Source organism: Pezoporus wallicus, unplaced genomic scaffold (genome assembly GCF_028554395.1).
Source record: "Pezoporus wallicus isolate ANWC-B61680 ecotype Strahan unplaced genomic scaffold, APGP_CSIRO_Pwel_v1 contig_741, whole genome shotgun sequence".
Classification (NCBI taxonomy): Eukaryota; Metazoa; Chordata; class Aves; order Psittaciformes; family Psittacidae; genus Pezoporus; species Pezoporus wallicus.
In genome coordinates this window covers 63,647-77,543 of record NW_026635244.1, presented here as the reverse complement: position 1 = coordinate 77,543, position 13,897 = coordinate 63,647, and the positions used below count along the sequence as shown (strand labels likewise).

The 13,897-nt window shown below is 50.1% G+C and overlaps 1 protein-coding gene across 1 annotated transcript in view; it reads left to right on the top strand.

Moving 5' to 3' along the window:
* The first annotated feature begins 757 nt into the window (after window positions 1-757).
* LOC130601371 (transcription initiation factor TFIID subunit 4-like) overlaps window positions 758-13,897 on the top strand; it is a 76,561-nt gene continuing 63,421 nt past the window's right edge. The window contains exon 1 of the mRNA XM_057413408.1: window positions 758-1,926. Within this exon, the coding sequence (XP_057269391.1) occupies window positions 843-1,926 (1,084 nt within the window). The 5' untranslated portion in view covers window positions 758-842. The remainder of the gene's footprint in view (window positions 1,927-13,897) is intronic.

The window sequence follows — 13,897 nt, the reverse complement described above, 5'->3', positions numbered from 1 at the left end:
CTGAACGCATGAGGCAAACTGATGGGAAAAGGGTATATAGGAGTGCAGTAGCAAAAGTGCTAGTATCAAAATTACCTCAAATTTCTTGTGGGGATGCTGAGGGAATACAGTAGACCAGAACAACTGCTGTGATGATGTAAAGAATCTTTTTTTTTGGTTTACAAGTCTTCTGTTAATAGCATCTGCATTAGAAATTGTATGCAACCATTCTTGTCTAGGTGAAATTAGCATTGAACGTACTCTGTGTGCTCTTAAGGATTTCAAACAGCTTCAACAGCCCATGCAGTTACCGCTTTTGAAGGAGCTTGTTTCAGGCACCTGAGCCCCTACAGCTGACTACATGCATGCTTTTAGTTCTTCCTAAGCGTGAAGAAAATTATCCTTGCTGCAACCATCCTCACAAGGTATGAAGTGAAGGCAAAGAACATAATTATGACAGCTTCTCTACCAAAAGATTATACGAGTGCGTGACATTTCAATTTCTAACGTACAAACTCACACCCCTCTCCACCAGGGCGGCAGGTCTCCTCCAAGCCTCAAACCTTCCTGCCAGAAGTTCCTACAGATACACACCACCCATCCGCGTCGCTGAGGCACTTGCCCAGACATACTGTCGCTTCCCACAGCGACCAAGGTAAAGCCGACTATACTTTCGCTGACGCCCATCGGCTCTTTTCCTCCCATAGCCACTCCTTAGGAAATATACAGATTTCATCGTGCCGCGAAAAGGGGAGAGAGGAGGGGCGGGAAGAAGAGGAAGCTGCCTCCCCCCAGTATGCCTCGCGTGCGGTAGAGGTTAGTGCGCTTGCGTGGTGTGTGGCCGGTTTTCAGCTCTACGCAAGATGGCGACGGGCTCCTCGGATCCCCTGGAAGAGATGCTGCTCTTCACTGAGGAGGTGGATGAGAAGGTGGTCAGTGATCTGGTGGGCTCTTTAGAATCGCAGCTGATAGGAGGAAAAAATTCCGTCGAGGCGCCCCAGCCCAGGACCTTCGCCCCGTCCCAACAGCAGCAGCACCAGGGGAGCCTAGTAGGGAGCAGCAGCCCCGTTCAGCAGCAGCAAGGACATCCCGTGCCTCCTTCCACTCCCGGAGCAGAGGAGGAGGAGGAGGAGGAGGAGGAGGAGGAGGCGGCGGTGGGATGCCCCGGAGTCGCGGAGAGCCGAGCCCCTGTTCAGGGACAGCTCCCATTCCCCCCGGCGGCGGCAGTGGCGGTGGCAGGGAGGGGAGCGAGTGTAAACAGTAGTAGTGTGCAGCAATCACATGGAGCGACTCTCGGCAGCGGCGGCGACAACCCCGGCGCGCTCGCCGCCCTTGCACCGCCACAGCCCGCTGCTCCCCCGCCTGCCAGCGTCCCTGCTCAGTCTGTGAACAACCACGTGGCTGTTGGCGCTGCTGCCCGGGACACGGGGAGCCCCAGCGGCAATCCGCCCGGCGCCAACAGCGCGGTACTGCCCCTGCAGCGCAATGAGGCCGCGGAGGGTAGCGGGACCTCGGCAGAGGGCGGCGGGCCGGAGGGAGCTGCGGAGAATGCTTCTGCCGCCGCCACCACGTCACTCCCCGTCAAGGCGGCGCTCAACGGGGAGGGCGCCTGGGGCCAGCTGGCGGCAGTCCCATTAGCCAGCATTCACGGCAGAGCCGATGCCGCTACGGCACAGACCAAGCCTGCGCACGGCCCGCTCTCCACTGTAAACGCACTCGGTACCTCCGCTAGCCCTGCGCCTGCCACCCGCACCCCGCCGGGCCCCGCCGCTCCCAAGCTAGCGGTTAGCGCTGCCAAGGCGAGCGCTGCCCCTTCAACCGCCCCCCAGGCCCTATCACCCCGTCTGGCGCTGGGCGCTGCCTCCAGGATCGTGGCCCCGCAGCTGATCGTGAGGTCGCCACAGCAGGCCACCATCCAGCTGCCCCCCGGTTTCACCATACCGCCCGGTAAGTGAATCGCATCGGGAATCGGGATAATCTTTTCTCTTTCTCTCTGTCTTTTTTTTTTTTTTTTCCCGAGGTTGATTTTACGTTTTTATCCCCCAGAGTTGTTTGCTCGACGCGATGGAAACAAAAGAAGAGGCACCTGTTTGAGGCACTATGTGTGACAAACAGGCTGCCGTTAATGAGGGTGTAATTGGTAGGGGACGGGCGGTTGCTAATGCAATGTAATTGCGACTGTTGTGTGGCGAGTTACTTGTTCTGTCCTAGGGTGAGAGCAGCAGCCACGGTAAGTTATTTTGGCTGGCTTCGTGGAGAGGGAGGCAAAAGAAAGCATCCTTCAAATCTAGAACGGTAAACCAAGTTAGCTCTGGTGTTAAGCATGTTAGCAAAGTGTATGGACTTGCTACTATAGGATAAAGGTCCTCGGTTATTTTGTTAACAGCCCGTAAATCCTGTACCACCCGGTATGACCCATCAGGTTTACAAACAGGTAAAATAGGGGTGTTAAAATCGGATTGGCACTCTTTTAGCAGTCCTAGCTGTAGGAAATTTTCAATTATTGGGCAAGTTCCTTCCCTATCTTCCTTTTTCAGGGGGTATTGTTTAATCCTGACTGGCTGTTTTCCCTCCTTGAGCTTAATCTGTATTGGGGGTGCATTTTTGGCTTTTCCAGGTACATTTGTGGCCCATACTCCTGGGAATACCTGATCCAGTATATCTTCCTGGACTTCTTCCTCAACGTGATTAGTGATCAAAACTAAATGTCTCTATGTACTGTTGGTCATTTACTTCTAAAGTGATCTTGCCTCCTTGGAAAGTAATAGTTGCTCCCAAATGTTCCAGTAAGTCTCTCCCTAGGAGAGCTTTTGAGGAGTTAGGCATACATAAGAATTTATGAATGCCCCATTGCTTTTCCAATTGATATTTCAATGGTTTACAAAAATAAGCCTTTTCATTTTGGCCAGTCACCCCTTTTACCATAATATAATCATCCCCCAAAGGCATTAAAGCTTTGTTTAAAACTGAATACGTTGTGCCCGTATCAACTAAAAATTTCACTTCCTTTTCTTTGTCCCCTAGCTTCATTATAACCAGTGGATCTGCTAGGGAAGATTCCCCTGGTCCCTGTCAGTCTAGTTCCAGTTCAGTCACTGGAGCCACCCCATGGCACTCCCCCCCAGGGCAGTCTCACTTCCAGTGTCCAAACTCCCCATAGCATGCACACTGATCTGGTGCCACAGAAGAGCCCACTCCCCCACCTCTGCCTGACATTCTTCCTTCCACCAGTTTCAAAGCAACCACCGTAGTCGTGGCTATAGCATGGCCCAGCTTTTTCTTTGCTACCTGTCCCCGATTCCTATATGCTCTCCATGCTTCCTCCTTCACTCCAATCCACATTTATTCAATGACACCTCGGTCCCATCTGTCAACACAGAATCATAGAATAGTTAGGGTTGGAAAGGACCTTAAGATCATCTAGTTTCAACCCCCCTGCCATGGGCAGGGACACCTCACACTAAACCATATCACCCAAGGCCTTGTCCAACCTGGTCTTGAACACTGCCAGGGATGGAGCATTCACAACCTCTCTGGGCAACCCATTCCAGTGCTTCACCACCCTAACAGGAAAGAATTTCCTCCTTATATCCAATCTAAACTTCCCCTGTTTAAGTTTTAACCCGTTACCCCTTGTCCTGTCACTACAGTCCCTAATGAAAAGTCCTTCCCCAGGATCCCTGTAGGCCCCCTTCAGATACTGGAAGGCTGCTATGAGGTCTCCACACAGCCTTCTCTTCTCCAGGCTGAACAGCCCCAACTTCCTCAGCCTGTCTTCATATGGGAGGTGCTCCAGTCCCCTGACCATCCTTGTGGCTCTTCTCTGGACTTGTTCCAACAGTTCCATGTTCTTTTTATGTTGAGGACACCAGAACTGCACACAATACTCCAGGTGAGGTCTCACAAGAGCAGAGTAGAGGGGCAGGATCACCTCCTTCGACCTGCTGGCCACACTCCTTTTGATGCAGCCCAAGATAACGTTGGCTTTCTGGGCTGCAAGCGCACACTGCTGGCCCATGTTCATTTTCTCATCAACCAGCACCCCCAAGTCCTTCTCTGCAGGGCTGCCCTGAATCTCTTCTTTGCCCAACCTGTAGCTGTGCCTGGGATTGCTCCGACCCAGGTGTATGACCTTGCACTTGTTACGGTTAAACTTCATGAGGTTGGCATCAGCCCACCTCACAAGTGTGTCGAGGTCCCTCTGGATGGCATTCCTTCCCCCAGGGTATCAACCGAACCACACAGCTTGGTGTCATCAGCAAACTTGCTGAGGGCACACTCAATCCCCCTGTCCATGTTAGCGACGAAGATGTTAAACAAGACCGGTCCCAACACCAATCCCTGAGGGACACCGCTCATTACTGGTCTCCAGCCGGACACTGAGCCATTGACCAGAACTCTTTGTGTGCAGCCATCCAGCCATTTCTTTATCCACCGAGTGGTCCATCCATCAAATTGATGTCGCTCCAATTTAGAGACAAGGATGTCGTGTGGAAAAGTGTCGAACGCTTTGCACAAGTCCAGGTAGATGACGTCAACTGCTCTACCCCTGTCCATTAGTTCTGTAACCCCATCATAGAAGGCCACCAAATTGGTCAGGCAGGATTTCCCCTTAGTGAAGCCATGCTGGCTGTCACCAAGAACCTTGTTGTTTTTCATGTGCCTTATCATGCCTTCCAGGGGTATCTGCTCCAAGATTTTGCCAGGCACAGAGGTGAGACTGACTGGTCTGTAATTCCCCGGGTCATCCATTTTCCCCTTCTTGAAAATGGGGGTTATATTTCCCTTTTTCCAGTCATCGGGAACTTCACCTGACTGCCATGATTTCTCAACTATTATGGCCAGCGGCTTCACAACTGCATTTGCCAGCTCCTTCAGGACCCGCTGATGGATTTCATCAGGTCCCATGGACTTGTGCACATTCAGATTTTTAAGATGGTCTCGAACCAGATCTTCTCCTACAGTGGGCTCAAGGTCTTCATTCTCACAGTCCCTGCGTCTGCCTTCCAGGACTTGGGTGGTGTGGTCAGAGCATTTGCCTGTGAAGACAGAGGCAAAGACTTCATTCAGAACCTCAGCCTTTTCCAAATCCTGTGTAGCCAGTTCTCCTGAGAGCTTCCTGAGGGTGCCTACATTCTCCCTAGTCTGTTTTTTATTTGCTATGTACCTGTAGAATCCCTTCCTGTTATCCTTAATACCCCTAGCCAAGTTCAATTCTAACTGGGCCTTAGCTTTCCTAACCTGGTCCCTAGCTTCTCGGACAACATCCCTGTACTCTTCCCGTGCCACCTGTCCTTGCTTCCACTTATTATAAGCCTCTTTTTTCAAATGAATTTTCCTCAGGAGCTCCTTATCCATCCAAGGAGGTCTCCTGGCCCTCCTGCTGAATTTCTTTCTAGTTGGGATGCAACACTCCTGAGCTTGCAGCAGGTGATCCTTGAATATCAACCATGAGGCTTGGGCCCCCCTGCCCTCTAGGGTTATGTCCCATGGAACCTTCCTAAGCAGGTTCCTGAAGAGGCCAAAGTCTGCTCTTTTGAAGTCCAGGGCAGTGAGCTTGCTGCACGCTCTTCTCTGTCCTGAGGATCTCAAATTTGACCATCTCGTGATGTCTGCATCCAAGGCTGCCCTAGAGCGTCACATTTCCAACTAGCCCTTCCCTGTTGGTGAGCAAGAGGTCAATCATGGCACCTCTCCTTGTCAGCTCCTCTATTACTTGCAGAAGGAAGTTGTCTTCCACACAACCGAGGAACTTCCTGGATTGCTTGTGCCGGGCTGTACCATCCTTCCAACAGATGTCAGGGTGGTTGAACTCCCCCATGAGAACAAGGGCCTGTGAGTGTGAGGCTTTTCCTGTCTATAGAATGCTTCCCACTTGTTTGCCTGCCCCAGCACCCATCCCATGCTCAAACACAGGAGTTGAGTAAGCTCCCCTCCTTTCCCCCTTCTTTTTCCTTTTTTTTTTCTCTCTCACAGCTGCTCACCCTGCTCTGCAGGGGCTGCAGATGCCTGCCTCTGCAGCAGCACTTCTGGTTTAACCCTTTCTTAACTCTGTGAGTCTGCTGCTTGTTGCCAGTGACAGCAATCTACTTCTTATCAGCATCTGATAAGACAGATATAGGGTGTGCTCCTCTCGGAGGTAATTGTGATACATGATTTTCCTACCCATCTTCCTGATTACTGTTTGTTTTGTTGTTTGTTTTTTTTTTTTTTAACTTTAAATATCATTCTCCATCTTAACTTTCAGTTTTTCCCTGTCCTTTTCCAAAGCCAAAATTAAGGGATCTGGTGGAGCTATATTAATTTTACATTCAGTCTGTCACTCTGGGTGGTTTCTTAAAGTGAAAAACGTATCTGCATACATTATTTCATCCCATTTTCCTTGCTGCCTCAAAACAACATGAATTGTAACAATGTGTTATAGTTCAGAGTTCCATTTTTAGGCCTTCTCTTATACAGCCACTGGGGCGCAGAGAGGGAACTCTTCTTAACCCCCCAGTTAGCCACAGTTTACTTTCGTCTACTCCTCCCCCACCGCTTAAACACTGTAATCTTTAACACTAAGGAGAGACATATACAGAAAAACAAATAGATACAATACAAGACAAATACGCTTTGTAGCTATGCCACGTCTTGGTCTCACAAAACACTTAGACGAAAGGTATTTGTTTTGTGTTGTGTTTGTCTCCAGCCACTCTTGTCGCAGAGAACACGGAACCGTGGATCAGGACTCCACACTCACTTCATAGCTATGCCATGTCTCAGCCACACAAAACACTTTCACCTCCACATGGGATCCCACAGACACACTCCACACAGTGGTTCCGCTTACCCTTCTCCTGCTTCTTACACAGTCATTAGCAGGTCCATCCTGGTTCCCAAAACCTGGAATGCAGCAGAAACCCTGGACTTGCTTGGTCTATGGCCGCTCTATTGGCTGACGAGTCCTTGGACTTACCTGATCCACCCTCAGGATCGCTAGCGGGTGCTCTATCGGTCGACGAGTCCCTAACCTACTGCTTGCAAGCCCTACCTGCCAAGGGGAACTATGCTGTGCACCAGACATCTCTGCGTGGCTTACCAGCAGCCCCAGCCAAGTGTATGACTTATAGGCCCCTCTAAATTACAAGCATACCTTTTCCGCAGCCAGCACAGGTTGTTGTCTGCCCCCGCAGTGAGTGGACGAGAAGTAGAGGTCCTCCAGGCATACAGCCTGGGGCGCCCAGGATGTCCCCCCCCCAGCTGATCCTGCAGCCGAACAGACATCTTCTGGCTGGCTTGCCAAATTGATACGTGGATAGACTCTACAACTAGTTAAAGTTGTAAAGTAGGTATGTTTTATTCAGCGCTGAGGTGCATGGGGGATTGCTCCTGCAAAGGCATGCGCACCTCAACGTTGTTCTCCTTCATATTTATCCTCTAAACTATTACATATTCATGAGGTTATGTAACACACCCATATCACAGTATCACAGTATGCTAGAGATTGGAAGGGACCTCAAAAGATCATCTAGTCCAATCCCCCTGCCGGAGCAGGAACACCTAGATAATGTTACACAGGAATGTCTCCAGAGAAGGAGACTCCACAACCTCCCTGGGCAGCCTGTTCCAGTGTTCTGTCACCCTCACTGAGAAGAAGTTTCTTCTCAAGTTTAAGTGGAACCTCTTGTGTTGCAGTCTGTATCCATTACCCCTTGTCCTATCATTGTTTGCCACTGAGTAGAGCCTGGCTCCATCCTCGTGACACTCCCCCTTTATATATTTATATACACTAATAAGGTCACCCCTCAGTCTCCTCTTCTCCAAACTATAGAGACCCAGCTCCCTCAGTCTTTCCTCATAAGGGAGATGCTCCACTCCCTTAATCATCTTCGTTGCCCTGCGCTGGACTCTCTCCAGCAGGTCCCTGTCCTTCTTGAACTGAGGGGCCCAGAACTGGACACAATATTCCAGATGCGGTCTCACCAGGGCAGAGTAGAGGGGAAGGTGGACCTCTCTCGACCTACTAACCACCCCCTTCTAATACACCCCAGGATGCCATTGGCCTTCTTGGCCACAAGGGCACAGTGTTGGCTCATGGTCATCCTGTCATCCACTAGGACCCCCAGGTCCCTCTCCCCTACACTGCTCTCTAACAGGTCGTTTCCCAACCTATACTGGAACCTGGGGTTGTTCCTGCCCAGATGCAGGACTCTACACTTTCCCTTGTTATATTTCATCAAGTTATTCCCTGCCCAACTCTCCAGCCTGTCCAGGTCTCGCTGGATGGCAGCACAGCCTTCTGGCATGTCAGCCACTCCTCCCAGCTTAGTGTCATCAGCAAACTTGCTGATAGTACACTCAGTTCCCTCATCTAAATCATTGATGAATATATTAAATAATACTGGTCCCAGTACTGACCCTTGAGGCACTCCACTAGTTACAGGCCTCCAACTAGACTCCGCCCCATAGACTACAACTCTCTGGCTTCTCTCCTTCAGCCAGTTCACAGTCCACCTCACTACCTGATCATCCAGTCCACACTTCCTCAATTTAGCTGTGAGGATGCTGTGGGAGACTGTGTCATGCTTTGCTGAAGTCAAGGTAGACCACATCCACCGCTCTGCCATCATCCATCCACCGTGTTATTTCCTCATAAAAGGCCAAGAGATTGGTCAAACATGATTTCCCCTTGGTGAAGCCATGTTGACTGCCCCTCATAACCCTCTTAGACTTGATATGCCTTAAGATGGCAGCAAGGATAAGGTGTTCCAACACTTTCCCAGGGATGGAGGTGAGGCAGACCGGTCTATAGTTACCTGGGTCCTCCTTCTTCTTGCCCTTTTTGAAGACTGGAGTGACATTTGCTTTCCTCCAGTCCTCAGGCACCTCTCCCGTTTCCCAAGACTTGGTAAAGATGATGGAGAGTGGTCTAGCAATGACTTCTGCCAGTTCCCTCAGCACCCGCGGGTGCATCCCATCTGGACCCATGGATTTATGGATGTCCAGATTGCTCAACTGGTCTCTAACCCATTCCTCATTGACTAAGGCAAACCGCTCCGTTGACCTGACTTCATCTGAGGTCTCAGGGGTACAGGGCTCTTCAGGACTGCCTGCAGAGGGTAGACAGAGACAAAGAAGGCATCAGTAACTCTGCCATCTCTGTATCTTCTGTCACCAGGGCACCCATCCCGTTCATCAGTGGGCCTACATTGCCTCTGGTGTTAGTTTTATCTGCCATGTATTTGAAAAAGCTCTTTCTGCTGTTCTTGACCCCTCTTACCAGATTTAATTCTAAGGAGGCCTTAGTCATCCTAGCTGCCTTCCTACATCCTCTAGCAGCAGCCTTATATTCCTCTGTCGTGGTTTAAACCCAGTCAGGTAACTCGTTAACTCACCCCCCCCACCTTCTTTCCCTCCCCCTACTCCCGGAGGGACGGAGAGGAGAATCAAATAGAATGCAACTCCCACGGGTTGAGATAAGAACAGTTTAGTAACTAAGGTATAACACAAATCACTACTGCTACCACCAGTGATAATAATGATAAAGGAAATAACAAGGGAAGAGAATACAACACCTCAGCACCAGCTGACCGATAACTCGCCCCCCAAGCCCGACCAAGCTCCGACCGATACCTCCTCCAACCCTGCAGTCTCCCAGCCCTTCCGGCTAACTCCCAGTTACCTCCTGGGCATGACGTGCTGTGGTATGGAATACCTCTTTAGTCAGTTTGGGTCAGGTGTCCTGTCTCTGCTTCCTCCTGGCTTCCCCTCCTCCCTGGCAGAGCATGAGGCTCACAAAGTCCTTGGCCAAGCCAAAACATCGCTATCAGTTCTGTTCCCAGGCCGAAAGTCAAAACACAGCACTACACCAGCTACCAAGAAGGAGAAAAATGACTGCTACTGCTGAACCCAGGACATCCTCCCAAGTGACCAGCCCCTCCTTCCATGACCTGTAAACTTTCCTCTTCCACTTGAGCATACCCAGCAATTCCCTATTTAGCCACGCAGGTCTCCTGGCCCTCTTCCTTGATTTCCTATGTGTCGGGATGCTCTGATCTTGAGCTCGGAAAAAGCAATCCTTGAATGCCAATCAACTATCTTGGGCCCCTTTACCTTCAAGCAGCCTTGCCCATGGGATTTCCCCTAGCAATTGCTTGAAAAGGCCAAAGTTTGCCCTGCTAAAGTCCAGGGTTGCAATTCTACTTGCTATTCTACTGGTCCTACCACACAAGATCCTGAATTCCACCATCTCGTGGTCACTGCAACCAAGGCAGCCCTCAACCTTTACTGCTTCGACCAGACCCTCCTTGTTAGGGAGGATGAGATCCAGCCGCACTCCTCTCCTGGTTGGCTCATCCACCATTTGCAGGAGGAAGTTATCATCCATACACTGGAGGAACCTCCTGGACTGTGGCTGGGTTGCTGAGTGGTCCTTCCAGCAAACATCAGGGAAGTTAAAATCCCCCACGACGACCATGGCCTGTGACTGTGAGGCCGCTCTCAGCTGCCTGTAGAAGGCCTTGTCAACTTCCTCACCCTGATCTGGTGGCCTGTGGCAACCCCACCACCCCTCCTGGCTGGCCTGTCTTTCCTGAAAAGGACATAGCCCTCCATGACTATATTCCAGTCATGTGAGCTCTCCCACCACGTCTCTGTAATTGCCACCAGATCATAATCTCCTGACTTAACACAGGTTTCCAACTCCTCCTGCTTATTTCCCATGCTGCACACATTGGTGTACAGACATTCCAGGGAGAGAGCTGAGCACACCGATTTCACCCTAGGATTATAGGAGGCCTCCCAGTCTTCATCAATTCTGGAGTGCTGCCCCACTGGGGCAAGCCCAGCTACAACCCCATCCCCCTTCGAATCTAGTTTAAAGCTCTCCAAATGAGCCCTGCTAATTTGTGCCCCAGCATCCTTTTGCCTCTGTGAGATAAACCTTTCCCACATGCCATTGTCCTGACTGGTGCCCTATAAAACCAGCTGTTATCAAAGAATCCAAATCCATGCCTGCAGCACCAGTCTCAAAGCCAATCGTTTATGGACTGAATTTTCCCATTCCATCCCACATCATCAGTGGAAGATGGAAGGAGTGAGGAGAAGATCCCTTGAGCCCCAGACTCTTTCACCATCCGCCCCAAAGCCCTGTAGTCTTTCTTCATCCCCCTCAGACTGCGGGAAGCAGCTTCCCCCTCACCTGTCTGGAAGACCAGCAGCAGGTAGTAGTCTGTTGGGTGCACCCGGTTGGGGAGCGTCTTGGTGATATCCCTGATCTGGGCTCCAGGCGGACTACACACTTCCCTATGATGAGGGTCAACTCTGCATATCGGGCCCTCTGTTCCTCTCAGAAGGGAATCGCCTACTACAGTGACCCTTCTTTCTTTCTTATCAGAGGCAGTCTTGAGGTGCAAAGTCGACTGCCTTTTCCTATGTGGCCTTGTAGGCTGGCCTTGCACCACATCCTCACCTACCTCTCCTTCAAGATCCAGGGACTCAAACCTATTACAGAGGGACACCTGGGGAAGCAGGGCAAGAAGGGAGGAGGTTTTCCCACGACACCGAACCAGAACTCGGTTCCAACCCTCATCATCTTTTTGGTCCCCTACCTCTGCGCAACAGCTACAGGGCAGGGGCTGTCTCGGGCCATCCCCCTCTGTCTGAGAGGGCAGGGGGTCCATCCCCTTTTGGGGGGTATCTCCCTGGAACCATTCCGACTGGCACGCCAGGGAGTTACTCCACCAGTTGATCTCCCTTTCACACTCCCTGATGGTCCTCAGCGTCTCAACCTCCTCCTTAAGTTTTGCCACCAAGGTAAGCAGATCTTTTACCTGCTCACACTTCATGCAGGTGGAATGCTGTCCTCCCTCCCCCGGCAGCAGCAGGCTCTGGCACTCCCTGCATCCAGAGACCTGAACAGCCACGGTTTGGGATGGGGTCTCTGTCCGAGTTGCTGCAGTCTTCTTACTGCAAGCTCTCTTTCTGGAGGCGACCATATTGGTCAGCAGTCTGGGACAACAGGGTCAGCAACACGACCTGCTTGTTTCTCCCTGCACCTGGTAGGCAGCGACATGTCGCTGATCCTTTCAGAGGCTCTTTCAAGGCAAGAGGCAGGGCGGTGGTCGCCGTCACTGTGGGAACGCCCCTCGCCACATCAGCCGCTCTCTCGCATGGGCTGTTTGCGCTTTGGGGATCGGGAGATGTCGGGATTCGCGATGTCTCTGCGCTATTCCCTCTGATTTTCCTAATCTCTGTTGAACCTCGAGGTCGCTGAAGCGTGCTTGCTGTGGCTGTAGCTGGGCTAGTTCCGATCAGTTGACTGAATATCCTTCCACTCTGTTCCGGCTAGCACGATAAGTGTTGAGCATGCATTTGTTGAGTAAGCACGAGTAAGTAGTAAGCAGCCGGCTTAACCCTAACCCTCCTGTGCATCGGTTAACCCTTCCCATCAGTAGTGAGCAGTCGTGATCCAGACAAAAATCTGGGGTGTTAGCAAAGAGTAACTTTATATGTGCCTTGTAGGATTCTATTTCCTGCTCTACTTCTGATAGACTTGAAAAGCTTTTCTTCTTCAGAGAGTGTCTTTTGTTATGAATCAGGTGGCAAGATATAGGCTGATGTGTATAATTTAATCTAAAACTTTTAATTTTTAAAGTTTTTAACTTTGCTGAAGCTACAGGCTGGGCAGAGAAAAGATTCAGAGCAGCCCTGTGGAGAAGGACTTGGGGGTGTTGGTCGATGAGAAAATGAACGTGAGCCAGCAGTGTGTGCTCGCAGCCCAGAAAGCCAGCCGTATCCTGGGCTGCATCAAAAGGAGTGTGGCCAGCAGGTCGAAGGAGGTGATCCTGCCCCTCTGCTCTCGTGAGACCTCACTTGGAGTATTGTGTACAATTCTGGTGTCCTCAACATAAAAAGGGCATGGAACTGTTGGAACAAGTCCAGAGAAGGGCCACGAGGACAGTCAGGGGACTGGAGCACCTCCCATATGAAGACAGTCTGAGAAAGTTGGGGCTGTTCAGCCTGGAGAAGAGAAGGCTGTGTGGAGACCTCATAGCAGCCTTCCAGTATCTGAAGGGGGCCTATAGGGATCTTGGGGAGGGACTTTTCATTAGGGACTGTAGTGATAGGACAAGGGGTAACGGGTTAAAACTTAAACAGGGGAAGTTTAGATTGGATATAAGGAGGAAATTCTTTCCTGTTAGGGTGGTGAAGCACTGGAATGGGTTGCCCAAAGAAGTTGTGAATGCTCCATCCCTGGCAGTGTTCAAGGCCAGGTTGGACAGAGCCTTGGGTGACATAGTTTAGTGTGAGGTGTCCCTGCCCATGGCAGGGGGGTTGGAACTAGATGATCTTAAGGTTCTTTCCAACCCTAACTATTCTATGATTCTAAGTGTGATGGTGTCATTCTCTGCTGCATCTGGGCAGTCTTTACATCACTAATTATATTTTTATATTTATATTATATTTTTATATTTATTTCCAATTCTGAAGTAACAGTTGCATCCTGTTTATTCTTCTCTTAATATCTTAACTTTTATTACTAAAAATGTAAGTTCAGAAAGGTTGTTAACTAACCAAAACAGCATCCCTTCATCCTGGTAATTCCTGATTATGTATTATTTCAGCTGAAATTCTGAAGGGTTCTGTGGCCCTGTACTAAATTTTCATGTTTCAAAAATCTGGTAACTTTCTGCCTTCTTGATTTAGGAGATGATTTAACATTTGAACTGGTTTTGGTATATTTTTGCTATTAATATGAATAGCATGATAATATGTGGAACCATTGATGTAGTCTGAAACACCTTCTTCCATCATGTTTCTTAAAATATTTGATATTTATTAGTGAAGTGTAGCAAAAACGTGATGGTGTAGAAGCTAACTTCTAAGCAAAGTACATTTGGCCATAGTTTCTGGAAGTCCTGCTCCAGATTCTAAT